Here is a 16,220-nt window from a genome sequence, read left to right as displayed (position 1 = left end):
TTCTCACTTGAGGAATTGGACGCTGCTCTGGCCTCATGCAGGCGCTCATCGTCGCCAGGACCAGATGGCATCACCTACGCTGCTTTATGCCACCTAGGTGAAGATGGCCGAAGCAGACTGCTGGAATGTTATAACCAGTCATGGAATGATGGCGTCGTTCCTGAGCGGTGGAAGTCCAGCCGCTTGATACCACTCCTGAAGCCTGGAAAGTCGCCACTTGACCTGGCGTCCTACCGACCCATTGCGCTGTCCAGCTGTGTTGGGAAGGTCATGGAAAGAATGATTCTCACCCGCCTAGAATGGTATCTTGAGCGCCACAACGTATACCCCGATGCCATGGCTGGTTTTAGAAGAGGCCGTTCCTCTATTGACAACGTCATCGACCTAGTCTCATCTGTACAACAGGAAAAACACCACAAGCGTATATCGGTTGCACTATTCCTCGACGTGAAAAGCGCCTATGATAATGTAACGCATGAAGCCATCCTTGATGCCCTGGAAAATAATGGAATAGGTGGACGCATGTTTCGGTGGATTCGGAGCTATCTATTCAAAAGATCCTTCTTTGTGCACAGTGCAGATGGCCGAACTGCTGACCATTACACTTACCGTGGCGTCCCTCAGGGTGGGGTTCTTAGCCCCACTTTGTTCAACCTTGCAATCCTTGGCCTTGCCGACGTTCTACCACATACAGTAAACCTTTCCATATATGCTGACGACATATGCATATGGGCCTCGGCAGTTACACGTCTCCAGGTGCGTGCACGGCTCCAAAAAGCCGTGACCCTAACATCATCGTACCTGCGTGCGCAAGGCCTCAGCATTTCGACCGAGAAGTGCGCCTTAGTCGCCTTTACCCACAAGCCCATGACCTGGTACCCCATTTCTATTGACCACCAACCAATTTCCTACGCAAAAACTCACCGATTCCTAGGTGTTATTATAGACAGAGACCTTTCATGGAGCCCCCACATCACATATTTGAAGAAGAGGCTTACTTCTATCTCCCATATACTAAGGTTTCTCGCCGGTAAAACGTGGGGCACATCCGTGGCATCTATGCTTCAACTATACAGGACGCTCTTCCTAGGATACTTGCGATACAGCACACCAGTGCTGTCCAATGCTAACAAAACTAACATCCATGTCCTACAGAGCATTCAAGGCCAAGCCCTTCGAACATGTCTGGGGCTACCTCGAAATGCTTCAACCGTGGCAACAATTGCCACCGCGAGAGACCACCCAATAAGGACCTATATAGATATCGACGCGCTCCGGGTGCATGTTCGCCATATATCCAGAGTCCCTGACCACCATCTCGCTCGATTGCCTGAGAAAAGACCCAGGGCAGCGTTCTCCAGATCAATTGCGGCTAACCGGCACTCTTTGTCTTTGAGGCACTCACCCGCAACAAGAACGCCATCCCCTATGTGGTGCTTGAAGAAGCCTCCTGTGTACCTTGCTGTTCCAGGAATAGTGAGGAAAGCTAGCCTGACCACCGCGGCTCTCAAGCAGATCACATTGGAACTTCTGCATTGTTCATACTCTAACCGCATTCATGTCTACACGGATGGTTCCGTCTCGGAAAATTCTACGGGCGCCGTTGTTCTACCATCTCAATCGGTCGTCATCAAGTTTAAGACATCACACGTAACGACATCTACAGGCTCTGAACTGGCCGCTCTTCGCGCTGCTGTCGAATACATTGAAAAAGAACCGCCCAACAAATGGGCAATATTTTGTGACTCGAAAGCAGCCCTCCAGAGCTTGAGAAGTTTACGACGTGGCAATTATGAACAGCTGGTGTCACAAATCCACGAAACCTGCCATTGCGCTTCTGAAAGAGGACATAATATCATATTTCAGTGGCTGCCGGGACATTGTGGCATCGTTGGTAATCACCTCGCCGATGACGCTGCCCGACGTGCCCAGGCTGGCTCACCGACACTCGTTATACCTTTATCCAGAGTCGACGCTGCAAGAGAGCTTCGCAGTCTCGCTCGTACAATCACGTTAGGTTGCTGGCATACACCTCAGAACTCTAAGTGTCGTTTACACAGCCTCGACCCATCACTGAAACTTACATTACCAGCGAACCTTCCACGACGTGACGCAACACTGCTGTGTCGGCTGTGGGTAGGAGTAGCATTCACCAACTCCTACAGCTATCGTATTGGAATGGCGGATTCACCAATGTGCGCGAAGTGCAAGTGTGAAGAGACTATCAGTCACCTTCTGTGCCACTGTTCTCGCTTCGATAATCAACGCGAGACTCTCCAGTGTGCCTTAAATAGACTGGATGACAGGCCATTTACGGAAGCGAAGATCTTGGGGGCCTGGCCTCATAGTTCATTGGCCCAGAAAGCAGTTCGAGCGCTTTTTCGCTACCTGAGGGAAACAGACTTGAGTGCCAGACTGTAGACATCCTATACCTAAGTTCTCTCTCTCCCTCTTTCACTCCCCATTCCCCTCCCCACGTGTAGGGTAGCAAACTGGACTCAGTCTAGTTAACCTCCCTGCCTTTCTCTCTTCCTTTCTCTCTCTTGTTACTTTTTGGGATTTTCTTTTACATTCCTCAATCAGGGGAGTTTATTGGGTGATTATGATGGCCGGTTCTTCGGTGGCCTATTTTTCTAGTTTCTAATTATTTAATAGAACACAACGGCGTTGTTGTTGTGCCGTTATCTGGTGTCATTGGCATTGTCAAGGCCCCCGTGCCATCATTATTGCCATCATTGTCACCGTCGCAACAACAACAACAACAGCAACAACAACAACAACAACAACAACAACAACAACAACAACAACAACAACAACAATAATAATAATAATAATAATAATAATAATAATAATAGCCTTATCTTTATCTTCGTTCTGGTTGTCACCATCGGCGTCAGGGTGTTATTATGGTTGTGCCTTCGTTGTCGTCATGCCGTGGCCACTGTCGTCGTCGAGGTTTCGGCCTCTCGGCCATAATCAATGTTGATGTTTCGTTAATACGGTGACCGTAATCACTGTCGAAGCAACTTGTTTTGAATGACGCCTAAGGCTTTACATCGAGTGTACATCCACAGTTTATTGTGAATCACGTTGTACATGCAACATCGTCGTGTTTCTGATATTCCACACACGTGTTTTTTTAGTATTGTGATCTTATTACAATGAAACATAGCGCAAATGTTCTTGTGCATTTGAAAGTTATCTTATACGCTGTTGCTCGTGTCAGCAGCCACTGCTTCAAATACTGATGCCCATTTGGTTCTCGAGTCATTTGGTTCATGTTCACCAAATTGCAGCGCACAACGACAGGGGCAAGAAAGAGATGTACAATCATGCTCAACATGGGCTGAAACTCGATGTCCATGGTCGGATGGTCTGCAAAGCTACACGGCGAAAAATTTGTTTAAGAAAGTAACTGAAGCGGTGTGTTTAGTTCTCCAAGCTTTCGTATGTCAGCGATGCGGTTATGTACTGAGGGGTCCTTCGACCACGGTGACCACGTTGCAGCTCATATAGAATGCGAGTATACGCGAGCACGTGCCTTTCTTTTGCCTCTTTCTCGTGTCCTGCAGTTATTCATACTAATCTCCATACCCTTCTGCATAGTTGCTCCTCCTTTGTGTGTTTTCCTCGAGAAAAACAAACTTCATCTCAATTCAACTCAACCAAAGCAACCATCGGCACGTAATTCAGCACCCGCAGAACGCGCACGTGCTCGTATTGACTGGTCAACATGGTGTCGCCTTGACCGAACCACAGAACCGCCCTCTTTATTCGTGGCTCTGTCCCTTTCAGCAGACGTGAAGTGGCCGTGGCGTGCAGCTAAGAAGTTTATCGAAGGAGGCGCATCAGCACTATGCACACCAGACGCACGTGGGCATTGACGGCACACGTCGCCAGGTGTGCGCAGGTTGACACCCTTCACCTGCTTCGGGGAGCAGGCGTCCCTGTCTCTCTCATCAGACCTTCGAGAGAAGAGCGCGCGACGAGGACACAGGCTCTCAAGACGCCAAGGGCCTCAAGACGCGTCGGCGAGGAGCCCGGGCCTCTGTGCACGCGTTCAAGCCGGCCACACTTGTGCATGCATTACTTCAGGCTTTCCTGTAGCTGCCCTGAGTACCAGGGAACCCGCCGAGGCTATTCTCCAAGCGGGCGCCAACGCGCCTCCCAGTAGAAGGGCCTCGAAGAAGAAGCCGGCGGCACCAATTACTGGATCTCATTACGGGCCTCCCCAAGGCTTTGTCATCGGCACTCGTCGGTGCGCAGGCTTCGCTGCTGGCCCTCTGCGCTTCTCTCCAGCACTATCGCTTCTAAACCCGGCTGTATTGCTGGGTCTGTAAGAGCTCCTCGCGCTCGTTTTATGCTTTCTCCTTTTCTAGGCACCGACGACGATCGTGAAGTGCCACGCACTTAACGTAAGCGCGCTGACACACAGGCAGGCCTGCAGCACGTGCTGCTACCGCTACTGCTCTGCTGCTGCTGAATGCTCGCATTTACCGTGCTCCTTAGCTGCCCGTGTTTGTGCGCGGATTAAGCCCGGTGGCGCCTGGAGCCGTGCAGCATCTTCGTTCTTATACGAAGGCTTGCACCGATATGGGATGAAATTTTGCGTGGCATAGGGTAGCGCGAAAGATGAACGGCGCCTTCTCTGTATTGCACCAATGATTGTAAGTGCGCGTAGTCTAACATCGGAGTTAAAAATTTAGGCACAGTGCGTCTCGATTCGTCGTTTATTGATCAACCTCGGGCATCCGCTGAAGTTGCGAGTCAAATGTGTGCGGCGAAAAAGCATATTTTTAAACAGTACGGTCATAGTACAAACAGCACAAACCCGGAGAGGACGTCCACATGGTGGTGTGCCGTGATAAAGCTTAACCGTTGATTGGGGTGAGACCTGTCTCCCGTGAGCCATCGCGGTTGGTGTGTTGAGAAGTGATGGCTGGTGCGCACTGTCGCGACTGGTGCGTGGCTGGTGTTATGACACCCCGATTTTCCTTCATCCAAATCCCATTCGTACATGCAAGCGGTACATGCGCGCTAGCCAGCACTCTCACAGTATCTAAAAGAGAGAGAGAAATAAAGAGAGGAAAAAGATATAAAAGGGGAAAGCTTGGGCGAAAGCGGCAGACTGCAGGAAAAGCGCTTGGTCAACGTAGGGTGACCGGTGGGCTTTCCACACGTTCTTTAGAGGCTTGAAATTCCACCGGATTAGGCGGGGCCTTTGTGCGAAACTTCTTTTTTTTCTGCACTTTGTTAAAGCGCGCGGTTTTCTGGGTGCTTTCGCGGCCTGATGGAACGCTTAGTCGGGCTCTTTTACCGAAAGGCTGGAATAGCTCGGCACAAGCTGGCGCTGGTTGTCTTCTGTGGAAAAGCGTGCAACGGTTGTTACAGGCAGACTCTTTACTACGAGCCGCCAAAGAGCGGGAAAGTTTCGGGTGAGGGGTGGTGCATTACCAACGTTAGATGGGATGGCTGGTGCACACTATCGCGGCTGGTGCGCGGCTGGTGTAATGACATCCGCCAATGTGGTGCTGGGCGCTCAAATGCTCGTAAAATTCCCTGAAGGTAAAGTTTCTTTGCTCGGCGTCTGATTGACTATGAAAAGAAAACGAAGACTCGTGGCAAGTGTCCTAGACACGCTACTTAAAAGCGAGCTGCAATCAGCTGCGTGAGATCCTTGTGCTGTTCTAAGGAGTCATGTGTTTGTGACAAGGAAGCTGTCATAGAACATACGCCTTAAGGGTACTTCTATTTGCCCGACCATATTAGCCCTGACACTACGGCTGATGTCGAAGCTATGAACCAGCCGTGAGAAGAGCTGGCGGCTAACAACGAAGAAATTCATTATGTTTGCACCATCTTCATCAGACTTGTACGTAAAAAATTACATGTAAATGATTAATATAGGGACGATGGCCTACTAAATTTTTAAAAATCAGTTGGAGTATCGATAAGCAATGTACGAAGGGCTGCAAATGACGCACTGAAAGTGCCAAGCCATCTCGTTATGTTTACTGGATCTATGCAATGGTAATAAACGTTCGGAGGAAAGTAATGTACCACTAATTGTTTGGGACGTCATTGACCTTAGTGAAGTTAGAACTCATGCGGCTTATGCAGTGCTGACTTAGGCCGCGTCCTCTGTTATAGAGGACGCCCAGATAAGAAGCAATATGGGGTAGGATTCTTAATCTATAAGGACATAGCGGGCAACATTGACAAATTTGACAGCATTAATGAGAGGGTAGCAGTAGTCGTAGTAAAACGTAATAAGACATATGAAATGAGGGTAGTACAAGCCTACGCTCCAACCTCCAGTCGCGATGATGGTGAAATAGATAAGTTTTACGAAGATGTTGAATTAGCGATGAGAAAAGTGAATACTTAGTGTACTGTAATCATGGGCGATTTCAATGCAAAAGTGGGGGAAAAGCAGGCTGGTGAGCAAGCAATTAGCAACTACGGTATCGATTCCAGCAACACTAGAGGAGAGATCTTAGTAGAAATTGCAGAAAAGAATAAACTGCAAATAATGAACACGTTCTTCAGGAAGCGTAGCAGCAGAAACTGGACCTGGAATAGCCCTAAGGTGAAACAAGAACTGAAATTGATTTCATACTTTCTGCTGATCCCAGCATAGTGCATGATGTAGAACTGTTAGGTAGGGTAAAGTGCAGTGATCATAGGTTAGTGAGTTCTATGATTCACTGCAATATGCAGAAATTCACTGCAACAATTCTATACTGACCTGTACGGTACCCAGAGCAGCTACAATACCTCCATTCGAAGTAGTAAGGAACAGGTTACAGAGATACCTTCTATAACTAGAGATGAAGTGAGAAGGGCTTTGCAGGACTTGAAACGGGGAAAACTGGCAGGAAAAGATGCAATAACTTTCGATTTAATCAAAGATGAAGGAGATATCATGCTTGAAAAGCTTGCGGCTCTTTATACAAAACGTCTCGCGACTTCAAAGGTTCCAGAAAACTGGAAAAATGATAATATTATACTAGTCCACAGAAAGGGAGACGTTAAAGAATTGAAAAATTATAGGCTCATTAGCTTACTTTCAGTATTGTACAAAATGTTCACCAAGATAATTTCGTATAGAATAAGGGCAACACTAGACTTCAGTCAACCAAGAGAACAGGCTGGCTTCAGGAAGGGATGCTCTAAAATGAATCACATCCATGTCACCAATCAGGTAATCGAGAAATCTGCAGAGCACAATCAGCCTCTCTGTATGGCTTTCATCGATTACAAGAAGGCGTTTGATTCAGTAGAGATAGCAGCAGTCATATACGCATTACATAATGAAGAAGCACAGGAAGCTTACGTAAATATATTCGATAATATCTACAGAGATTCCACAGCCATCCTAATTATCCACAAGAAAAGTGGAAAGACGCCTATATTGAAAGGGATAAGGCAAGGAGACACAATCTCTCCCAAGCTATTCACTGCATGCTTGGAAGAAGTATTCAAGCTATGAAACTGGGAAGGCTTAGGAGTGAGGATCAATGGCAAATATCTCAACAACCTTCGGTTTGCAGATGACATTGTCTTGTTAAGAAACACAGGGGATGAATTACAACAAATGATTGAGGACCATAACGTAGAAAGTGTAGGAGTAGGGTTGAAGATCAATATGCACAAGACAAAGATAATGCTCAATAGCCTACAAGGAAACAAGGGCTCAGGATCGCCAATTAGCCTCTAGAGTCTGTGAACGAGTACGTTTACGTAGGCCAATTACTCACAGGGGACTCTGATCACGAGAAGGAAATTTACAGAAGAATAAAAATGGGTTGGAGTGCATACGGCAGACATTGTCAGATCCTGACTGGAAGCTTACCACTATCGTTGAAAAGAAAGGTGTACAATCAAAGCACTTTACCTGTGCTAACAGAGTTTGACAAAGAAGCTCGAGAGGAAGTTAAAGAACGCGCAAAGACCGACGGAAAGAAGGTTAGGCGTAGCGTTAAGAGACAGGAAAAGAGCGGTATGGATGAGACAGCAAACGGGGATAGCCGATATTCTAATTGACACTAAGCAAATAAAAATAGAGCTGGAAAGGTCATGTATTGCGTACGATAGATAACCGGTGAATCATTATGGTTACAAAATGGGCGCCAAGAGAAGGGAGGCGCAGTCGAGGACGGCAGAAGACTACGTTGGGTGATGAAATTAAGAGATTCTCAGGCACTCGTTGGTATCGGTTGGCGTAGGACAGGGGTAATTGGAGAACGCAGGGAGAGGCCTTCGTCCTGCAGTGGACATAAAATAGGCTGATGATGATGATGATGAATAATTTCTCAATTACTACTTTCGTGGCACAGTTATTGGTACCTATAATCAATTACATTTGTGAATGAAGTTTTTGTAATTGCAATCGGTTATTTCTCCAGAAATTTTGTCACGTTTCTGCGACAAGTTGCACGGTTGCTCATTTTGATATAATGCTACGAAATAATTTTCGGGCTAGTAAGTCTATGTAAAAGGGGATTCTAGTTTTCCATGTATTTTGGATTTAGAAATAATGAGCCGCATTTGCGGTGCCGCATGCATCTTTTTTCTTTGTTTGACCACCTTAATCTCGAATGAGTATTTTTGATAGAGAATAAGTTTTGCGTTATCCCTAATTACTACTTCTACCTTTCTATAGAGAAAAATTATCTGCGCTAACTCAGCCTGGTAGTTGGGCTGGTTCATCTTCAGCAATGTCTTATGTTTGGCGAGCTGTCCGTTGAGCACGCAAGAAGCTTGGATTCTAGAAAAGGAAGCGCAAAAGCTTGATGTAGGAAAGTTTCCAATCTTTCTCGGTATTGGTAAAACAACTTTTTTTATCTTACTTTCTCAGACATATACATATTACACCTCACTTAGCAAAGTGTACCACCAGAGAATCTTAGCAAATATTTGTTACTTGCACGACATAGTAACATTGGCAATGTGTACTGTAATAAACAAGTTAGTGTATCAGCATATCCTAGTGTAGTTGCTCTAAAGCAAAGTATCGCACAAGGTTTTCGAAAATGTACATATAAGTGGAACTGGCTGCTGCTTTTGACATACATACGAATGGATACGTACGAATAGGAGTGACAGGCCTGGATGACGACGCATAGCGCAATACGTCATTAAGCAGGGATGCCAGAAGCAGATACATGAAGACAGGTCACCAGAAATGCACATAACATCCAGTCACTAGGCAGAAGACTTTGTTAAACCCGGTTAACCACTCTCACTTTCCTTATCACTTGACCACCTCTTTCTCTTCAGTCACTTGAACAAACAGATAAGTACATAAGTTTAGCTAGCAATAAATGTCATAGACTATTATATAAATATTCCTTTGACGTACTTCTAAAATGCTACGTTATGTATGCCAGTCAAAATCATGAATTTCAGCACCATATCCTCAAGTTTGGAGCAGGTGACCGGACCTCAAGCTGACGAAACCGCAAGTACAATGCAAGCTGACAAAAACTGTCCACCAATGCATGGATACAAGGAGTTTCCACAAAAGGACCCCACAAGTGCTTTCAGTGCTTCATCTCAGGTATTTCATTGTGTGTAACCCCATCGTTTTTTAAACCCCCACGCTCTCCTATACCCTGCCACCAATTGCGTGAAGACTGCCAGATACACTGCAGGCTAAATTTGGTACCTTGCACTAAATTAGTCACCTTGAAATTACCGCTATAACTGTTTCCCGTAGAGTAAAAAAGAATGCGCTGTACTTGAAATACATTTACAATGCGTAAAAACAAATCCATAAGAACTTCGTCTTCGCCGCGTGCGTCCGCCAGTGACCACCTAAAGATGGCGCGGAGAGAGAATATGCAGCTGCTCTGCGCCATTGCTCGGTGAGGCTATTACTGGATAATTTGAGCCTTGCAGTTCCACAGTGATTCATTCTGTGAGCGATCTTGTGGGCGTAGCGAGTAAGCTATTCCTCGACAATGCGTTCAGACTTCAGACTTAGTTTCCCCGTTGTTATACTCACTTTTAGAAGATCCTTATCCAGCATTGATAATTCCAGCCCTGTCATGGTTCAGTTAGTGTCGATTTGCCAGCTTGAACAAGACTGCGATATTTCACGTAGTTGCCTTCCTCTCTAAACCTGTAAGTAAAGTTGGTTATTCCTTGCTCTGTAAAAGAAAAAAGTGCAGCGACACCATCCTTATCGTGGCTCTGTTTTGTATGGTTTAATTATTTCCGCATGCTATTTTTGCGCTCACTCTTACTTTATCGTGACGCTAATTAAAACTCAAGTGCGCTGATAAAGATGACAAGAACAGTGGTCATTCGATCAAACTTTTCTTTCTGCGCTGTCGTTCCTTGCCACCGCCAGTTCTCGTTCTTTCCCCGCTGCAATAAATTTACGCTTGCGAAATTACAAGTAATTACAACTATCCCGCGTCTAACGGTCCTCTCGTTCTAATTTTCTTCCCCTGAAATCAGCTAGCCTCCCCCAGCAAAATTACAGATTTGTAGGCACACCTCTGGCGAGCTTTTCATTAAAGACAGTACGGCTAGTAGCCTGTGCGAACGCTAGAAGCACCTTTACCACAATGATAATAAGGCGTGTACACTCATCTGTTTCAGGACGCGTACTCAAAACAACAAAAGCTTATTTTACGTAGGAGTGCTCACTGATCACCAATGATTACCGAGCGTTCGCACCCCAGCAATTATGATACCATCTGGCTTGCTATCGAAACGGATGGCGGAAATCACTTGCTTAGAAGGTTTGTACGTTCATTCCCAGAACGAATAAGTGGTTAAGCAGTAGGCTGTGTCGTTAGAGCAGGCAGAGGGATGGACCTCGAATGAGAGTACCACGTGCGAGACCATCGTTAAAAAGTAAAGCTTTTTCTTTTGATCTGCTGGCAATGTGTTTCTTTTTCTCCTAATGTTCCGAAGCTATACCTTCTAAGCATGTTCTGAAGTGAAGGCGCGACAATGACGGTGGACGAAGAAGGAACACACACAGAGTGCCCGAGACATAGTGAAGGGCCCGATCTACAAGAAATATACGACGTTAGGATGGATAGATGGGCGTGTTGGTTAAGCATGATCTGAAGTGAAGGCGCGACAACGACGGTGGACGAAGAAGGAACACCTTGTGTGTGTGTTCCTTCTTTGTCCACCATCGTTGTTCCGCGTTCACTTCAGATCATGCTTAACCAACACGCCCAACTAACCATCATAACGTCCTATACCTTATAAATAAACGACGACGTCATACAGCTGCCCCCAACACCAACAAGGCCCCCTCCCTCCATTTGGTCTTTAACACGCATTGGAATTTTCGCTAACTCCAATGCCCTTTGATTGCGTTGTCATCAGACTGTGGCCACTGTGGCCGGGGATAAACACCGCTATATAGGGCTCATAACCAGAACAAAATTGGCCCTGAGCAACCAGGGAGAGTTTAACCCGTGAGTCAATACCAGATTCCCGCCGTATGCATAACTTCCACGTCCCTTCCATCCCGGCTTACAGCGCAGCAATTTATTCGCCACAGGACGCTAATGAGCCTGCTCTGTTGGAGCTAGAATGAGTTACCCATATATTTTGGATCCTTAATCCTTTGCTGTGAGAATGTGAGAATAAGAAAACAATAAATAACATGACCGAGCAAAGCACGAAGCTGATGATTGTGATTCCGTCCTATTTGGGCACGCAAATCTGAGAACTTAACTACGAAGCGTTGAGCGCAAGTATACGAGAGTATGTTTGCTATGAGATATTCAAAGATTAGATGCTCGTCCTGCATCAAGAGGTCGTGCTCTAAGCAAGGTAAACAAAAAAATGACGTTACTTGTGATTGTTGTTTATTAAATGACGAGAGCCTGGAAGAATAGGTTATTGAAGGGCTGGCTATCTTAATCATCAAAAATAAACTCCAGCAATTAAGGAGTGCAAAAGAACAACAAGAAAAGATAAAAAAGATAAAAGAAAGAATAAAAAGCACGAATGGAAAAATAGTAGATGAAAATAGCGGCAATTCACTCAGGCATAGCCTGTTGTACTATATACGTATAGCAAGAGCGCCGTGTAGAGACAGCACACGATTGCAACACACCAATGGTAGATGGACGGGAGCATCTCTATCGCGCACGTCTGGCTCGGGGCCGACACTTGGGCTATTGCAGAAGAACCACATGGCGCATGAGTTAGATCGTGTATTATACATCGTAATGCAATGATCATGAATCCTAGAGCGCTGTTAATAAAGTGCAGTCGTCCTCACGGTCTTGTATTGAACCTGAAGCGCGCCATGGGATTGGAGTAGCCGCCAGCAAGCAGCGTTTGCCCAGAGGATTCCTTCTTGTAAGAGAACGACTAAGCGCAATGCGACTCTTACAAGAACGTCTGTTGCGCCACCTGAGGCTCTTCAGATCCTCCTCTAGGGAGAATCGTGACAGCTAGAATCACACGACTCATTGATCATAGTTCACTTATTTTTTTTGCTCACCTAACACACGATAAAATTGAAGAACTTTCTTTAATGGTTGCGCAGTATTCATAAATTTTGTTTTGCTTAAGCTCCAGCGTAGCCAGCGTTCTCTTCTATTTCATCTCCAAGATCCCAAAGGGCCACCATGACATTTACAGTCAACGCGTCACACTTTAGGAACCGCTAAGGGCCCGTTACTTTTCCCGCGACGTGGATAAAAAAAAACGCTGTCGCTGTACTAAATGCACATCAACGGAGCCTTCGAAGCACTCAGCGCTGCAGCAGCACAGCTACGCGTACAGCGCAACTCTGCGCTGCGTCTCACCGTTTGATCAGAACCCGTTCGCCCCGAAGCAAAGACGCAGCTTCTTGGGCGCGTCGGATCGGTTCATCTTCATTCTGTCGTGCCAGCCAGGTGGACACGCGCGCTACAGCACCAAAGCGCGGTCGCACGTAGTACGTACCTGCACAAAGAGAGAGATGGAGAAAAAAAAAAAAAGAAAGACATTGGTGACAATGAGTCAAACCGAGTTCTTTTTTTTATCGCGGAGCTACAAGGCGAGCATTCGTTTTAATTATTCCTCGCGACAGCTGCCACGCAGCAAAACGAACGCCTGCAGCGGAAAAGGAGAATGGAAAAGGGGAAGAAGGCTTCACTGCCTTCTCTGTCGGTATAGCCGATCTTCTGGCATCGAGACACGGCACCTGCTATACGCTGATTGGTTATTCTCCTTTTACGATGGCCGCTTGGGATGCGGCTGAGCGAAGGCGGCGGCGGCGGCGGCGGCGGCGGCGGTGTTATTACTCGAACCCGCCGCTGCTGATTACCTCTGGCCTGTCTTTCTTCGTTATTCTGCTGCCGACGAAGAACCCGAAATCATATCGAAGCAACCTAGCACGTGCCCCTGGGCGGCTCGTGTCAAGTGCCTTTAGCGTGTCCTTTCCGCAGCCGCTGCCATTTTCCCTAGAGCCTATGCTCCGGCCGACTAAATACGTGCAGTGTTGTGGAAGGTACGAACGGCCTGTGTCAATCGCAAGCCGAGTTCACGTAGGCGTTTGCGGCCGAAGATTGGCTGCCACGTTTCCCGGCCCCTGCTGCTGCAGGCTCTAGTGATTGGTCGTTCTACTGGCAACGGCCGATAGCGAGTCACGAAAGCCTCACTGCATGTTTGTTTTCACGAGCTGCAGCAAAGCTCAAGCACTGCAGCGTATTTTGGGCATTGGCTGACGTCGCCTCGCGCATTTGAAGGTGTGCCCGCGAGCACACACACAAGGTGTTCCTCCAGCTTCAGCTCCACTGGTCCGGAGAGGAAACGCCAGAAATTCCAATTTGCCAGCATGCGCTGCCTTTGAAGTACGTCACCTGAAATATTTTTCGTCGTCCAAAAAAATAAAATAAATAAAAACGAAAAAAAAACAAAAGAAAAGGAATAACTACTTCCTGGTCGCGGTGACGCATCTGAAGCCTATTTTCATCTCGACGTCGCCCAAACCAGTGCTCGGGCGAGACAACGAGAATTCTTTTCGCTGCCTTGAGAATCCTTTTAGAATTTTACAGAAACCTGAAAGCACGGGCAGCGCGAGATGGGACTTTGCCCAACAAGTCAACGCGGCGCAACGCCTGTCAACATCAATCTTACCTACGTGGCAGCTTACAGGTAACAAAGGAACGAGGCGAGCAGCGAATATATGAAAGCAGCTTAATGGGACAGAAACGAGTGCGACATGTTATAATTGTGGTGCGGGTGACAGTAGGAAAATGCCAGCAGCCTTCTTTAATCAAAAGTTTACTAGCGTGTGTAAGCTCGGCAAGCAGAGTGCTGGACCGGCGAGGAAATGCAAAAATCTTGCATCTACGTTTGTCAGTTTGACGGACGCCGACACACTTACGTATGTTTAAGTTCTGCATCTCAACGGCATCGTTTTCGATATTGCACCTTATCACAGGTACCGGTTCTTTATGTCTCGATGAGCAGAATAGAGTTCGACTGAAATTAAGAGACTAACCAAACATTGTGTCTAAATTGCTGTCGTCTTGTCCTTTCTTGGCTGACTTTAAAATTATTTAGTGAGTAACCTCGAATATTTTGTGAATAACAACATCGCTCTTTTGGACCTCGCAGCCGGTCTCGTATGCATGAAATATGTCTTGCGGTAGAACTTTTCGTAAGAGCAGCTGTCAGCCAATCACAATGTTGGACATATTATATGTAAGGGTGACCGGCATATGGTAACGGCTCTTACAAACGAAAAACTTTCTGTTCGGTCCCTGATATTATATCACTGATGTTTCGAATTTCACAGCAGGTTTGTTTTTATACTTCATGCTTTTCAATCCCTTACAATGACGTTATGCAAACTCGAAGAAGCCAAGGTGAAGGTGCCTTCACAAATAGTGCCTTGTGGGCAGCGATAGATGCACCGCCATCTACAATCGCTTACATCGAAGCCTACCGTAACTCGCAACCTTGTAACGCTGTAATGCGAAAAGAAAGTTTTCATAAAAATAACATATAGGATAAAACATATAGGATAAAAGCAACATGTAGGTTCAGACATTGTTATAATAAATGAAAGATAGCCCTTCATATTGCATAACATAGAGAAGCGTTGCCCTGGGACGAAAGGCGCGCTATATGTATCACGGAACATTACTTTCTTGCGCTCCGGAAAATTTAAAATTATAATATTGGAAGAAACGCAGACGTTTCTCAATCTATTAAAAAAATGGTTTGTATTAGGTCGCGAGAGCCTCAAGAACAGGTTGAAATGATGGCAGTCAAGTATAAATATCACAGAATTTTCGCAGATGTTTTATTGATGGGATTTACGAACCTATCCCCGCCTTGTCGACCACCGCGAACGTGCCTGCGTGGCTTATTAAGACTCATGATGGGAGACCGTTGTGCCAGAATGCACGTTTCATTTGCACTGTTTCATTTAACTCAGCCAGAGTTCAAAATTTTTCATGCGCTTTTGTAAGGTGAAAGGCATAAGGAATGCGAACCTGGCGAAGAAAAATTTTATCGCTTTCTTTCTTTCTTTCTTTCTTTCTTTCTTTCTTTCTTTCTTTCTTTCTTTCTTTATTTCTTTCTTGCTTTCTTTCTCGCTTTCTTTCTTTCTTTCTTCCTTTCTTTCTTTCTTCATTTAAAAGCACTCTCTTGAAGTAATGCACCAACAGGTGTCATTCTATTACACGTCTTTTTTTTTTCTTTCAGATTTGAGCCTATCCTTCACGCATCGCCAAGAGGATAAATCGCAATTCATCCAGTTTGGACATGTTGTATGGCGAGGCGTGGGCTAGTTTTGCTAAAAATCCCAGTGCGATGTTAGCTGAATAAACCAATCACACGTTCAGCTGTTCACTTGGTTACATATGCGTTGATAGAGCAATAAAAACCGATCAGATTTTAATTAGTGGATATCCAGTGCTTAGCGCCGTTTCACAAAGATGCGTCCTCAGTATTCATGGCAAAATGCACTGGAGTTATAGTTAACACTTATTATGGTTCCATGTTTTCTTTATGCTGACAAACGTCTACTTAACAATCAATGCATGTCGTCGTATTATTCGAGGACGTTTTTTTGTTAACTTTTTTTCCTAATCTGGTGCTAGTCTCGGAATTTAAAGCCAAGGGATACGACTTCATAATTACGTGGCTCTGTTTCAGCTATGACAAATGTGTGCCATAAAGTTAATGATTATAATGTTTCTTAGTGAATAAATTTAATTAAAACCGGTCATTGTGGC

The 16,220-nt window shown here is 45.8% G+C and overlaps 1 protein-coding gene across 1 annotated transcript in view; it reads right to left on the bottom strand.

Moving 5' to 3' along the window:
- Positions 1–4,733: 4,733 nt before the first annotated feature.
- Positions 4,734–16,220, bottom strand: part of LOC129385057 (uncharacterized) — a 364,778-nt gene continuing 353,291 nt past the window's right edge. The window contains exons 3-5 of the mRNA XM_072288273.1: positions 12,795–12,933; positions 10,010–10,126; positions 4,734–5,059 (exon numbers count right to left, since the gene is read on the bottom strand). Coding sequence (XP_072144374.1) covers positions 10,051–10,126; positions 12,795–12,933 — 215 coding nt within the window. The 3' untranslated portion in view covers positions 4,734–5,059; positions 10,010–10,050. The remainder of the gene's footprint in view (positions 5,060–10,009; positions 10,127–12,794; positions 12,934–16,220) is intronic.

The sequence above is a fragment of the Dermacentor andersoni genome, chromosome 5 (assembly GCF_023375885.2).
Source record: "Dermacentor andersoni chromosome 5, qqDerAnde1_hic_scaffold, whole genome shotgun sequence".
NCBI lineage: Eukaryota > Metazoa > Arthropoda > Arachnida > Ixodida > Ixodidae > Dermacentor > Dermacentor andersoni.
Note: the sequence above shows the minus strand (reverse complement) of the source record. Positions and strands in the feature narration are given on the sequence as shown.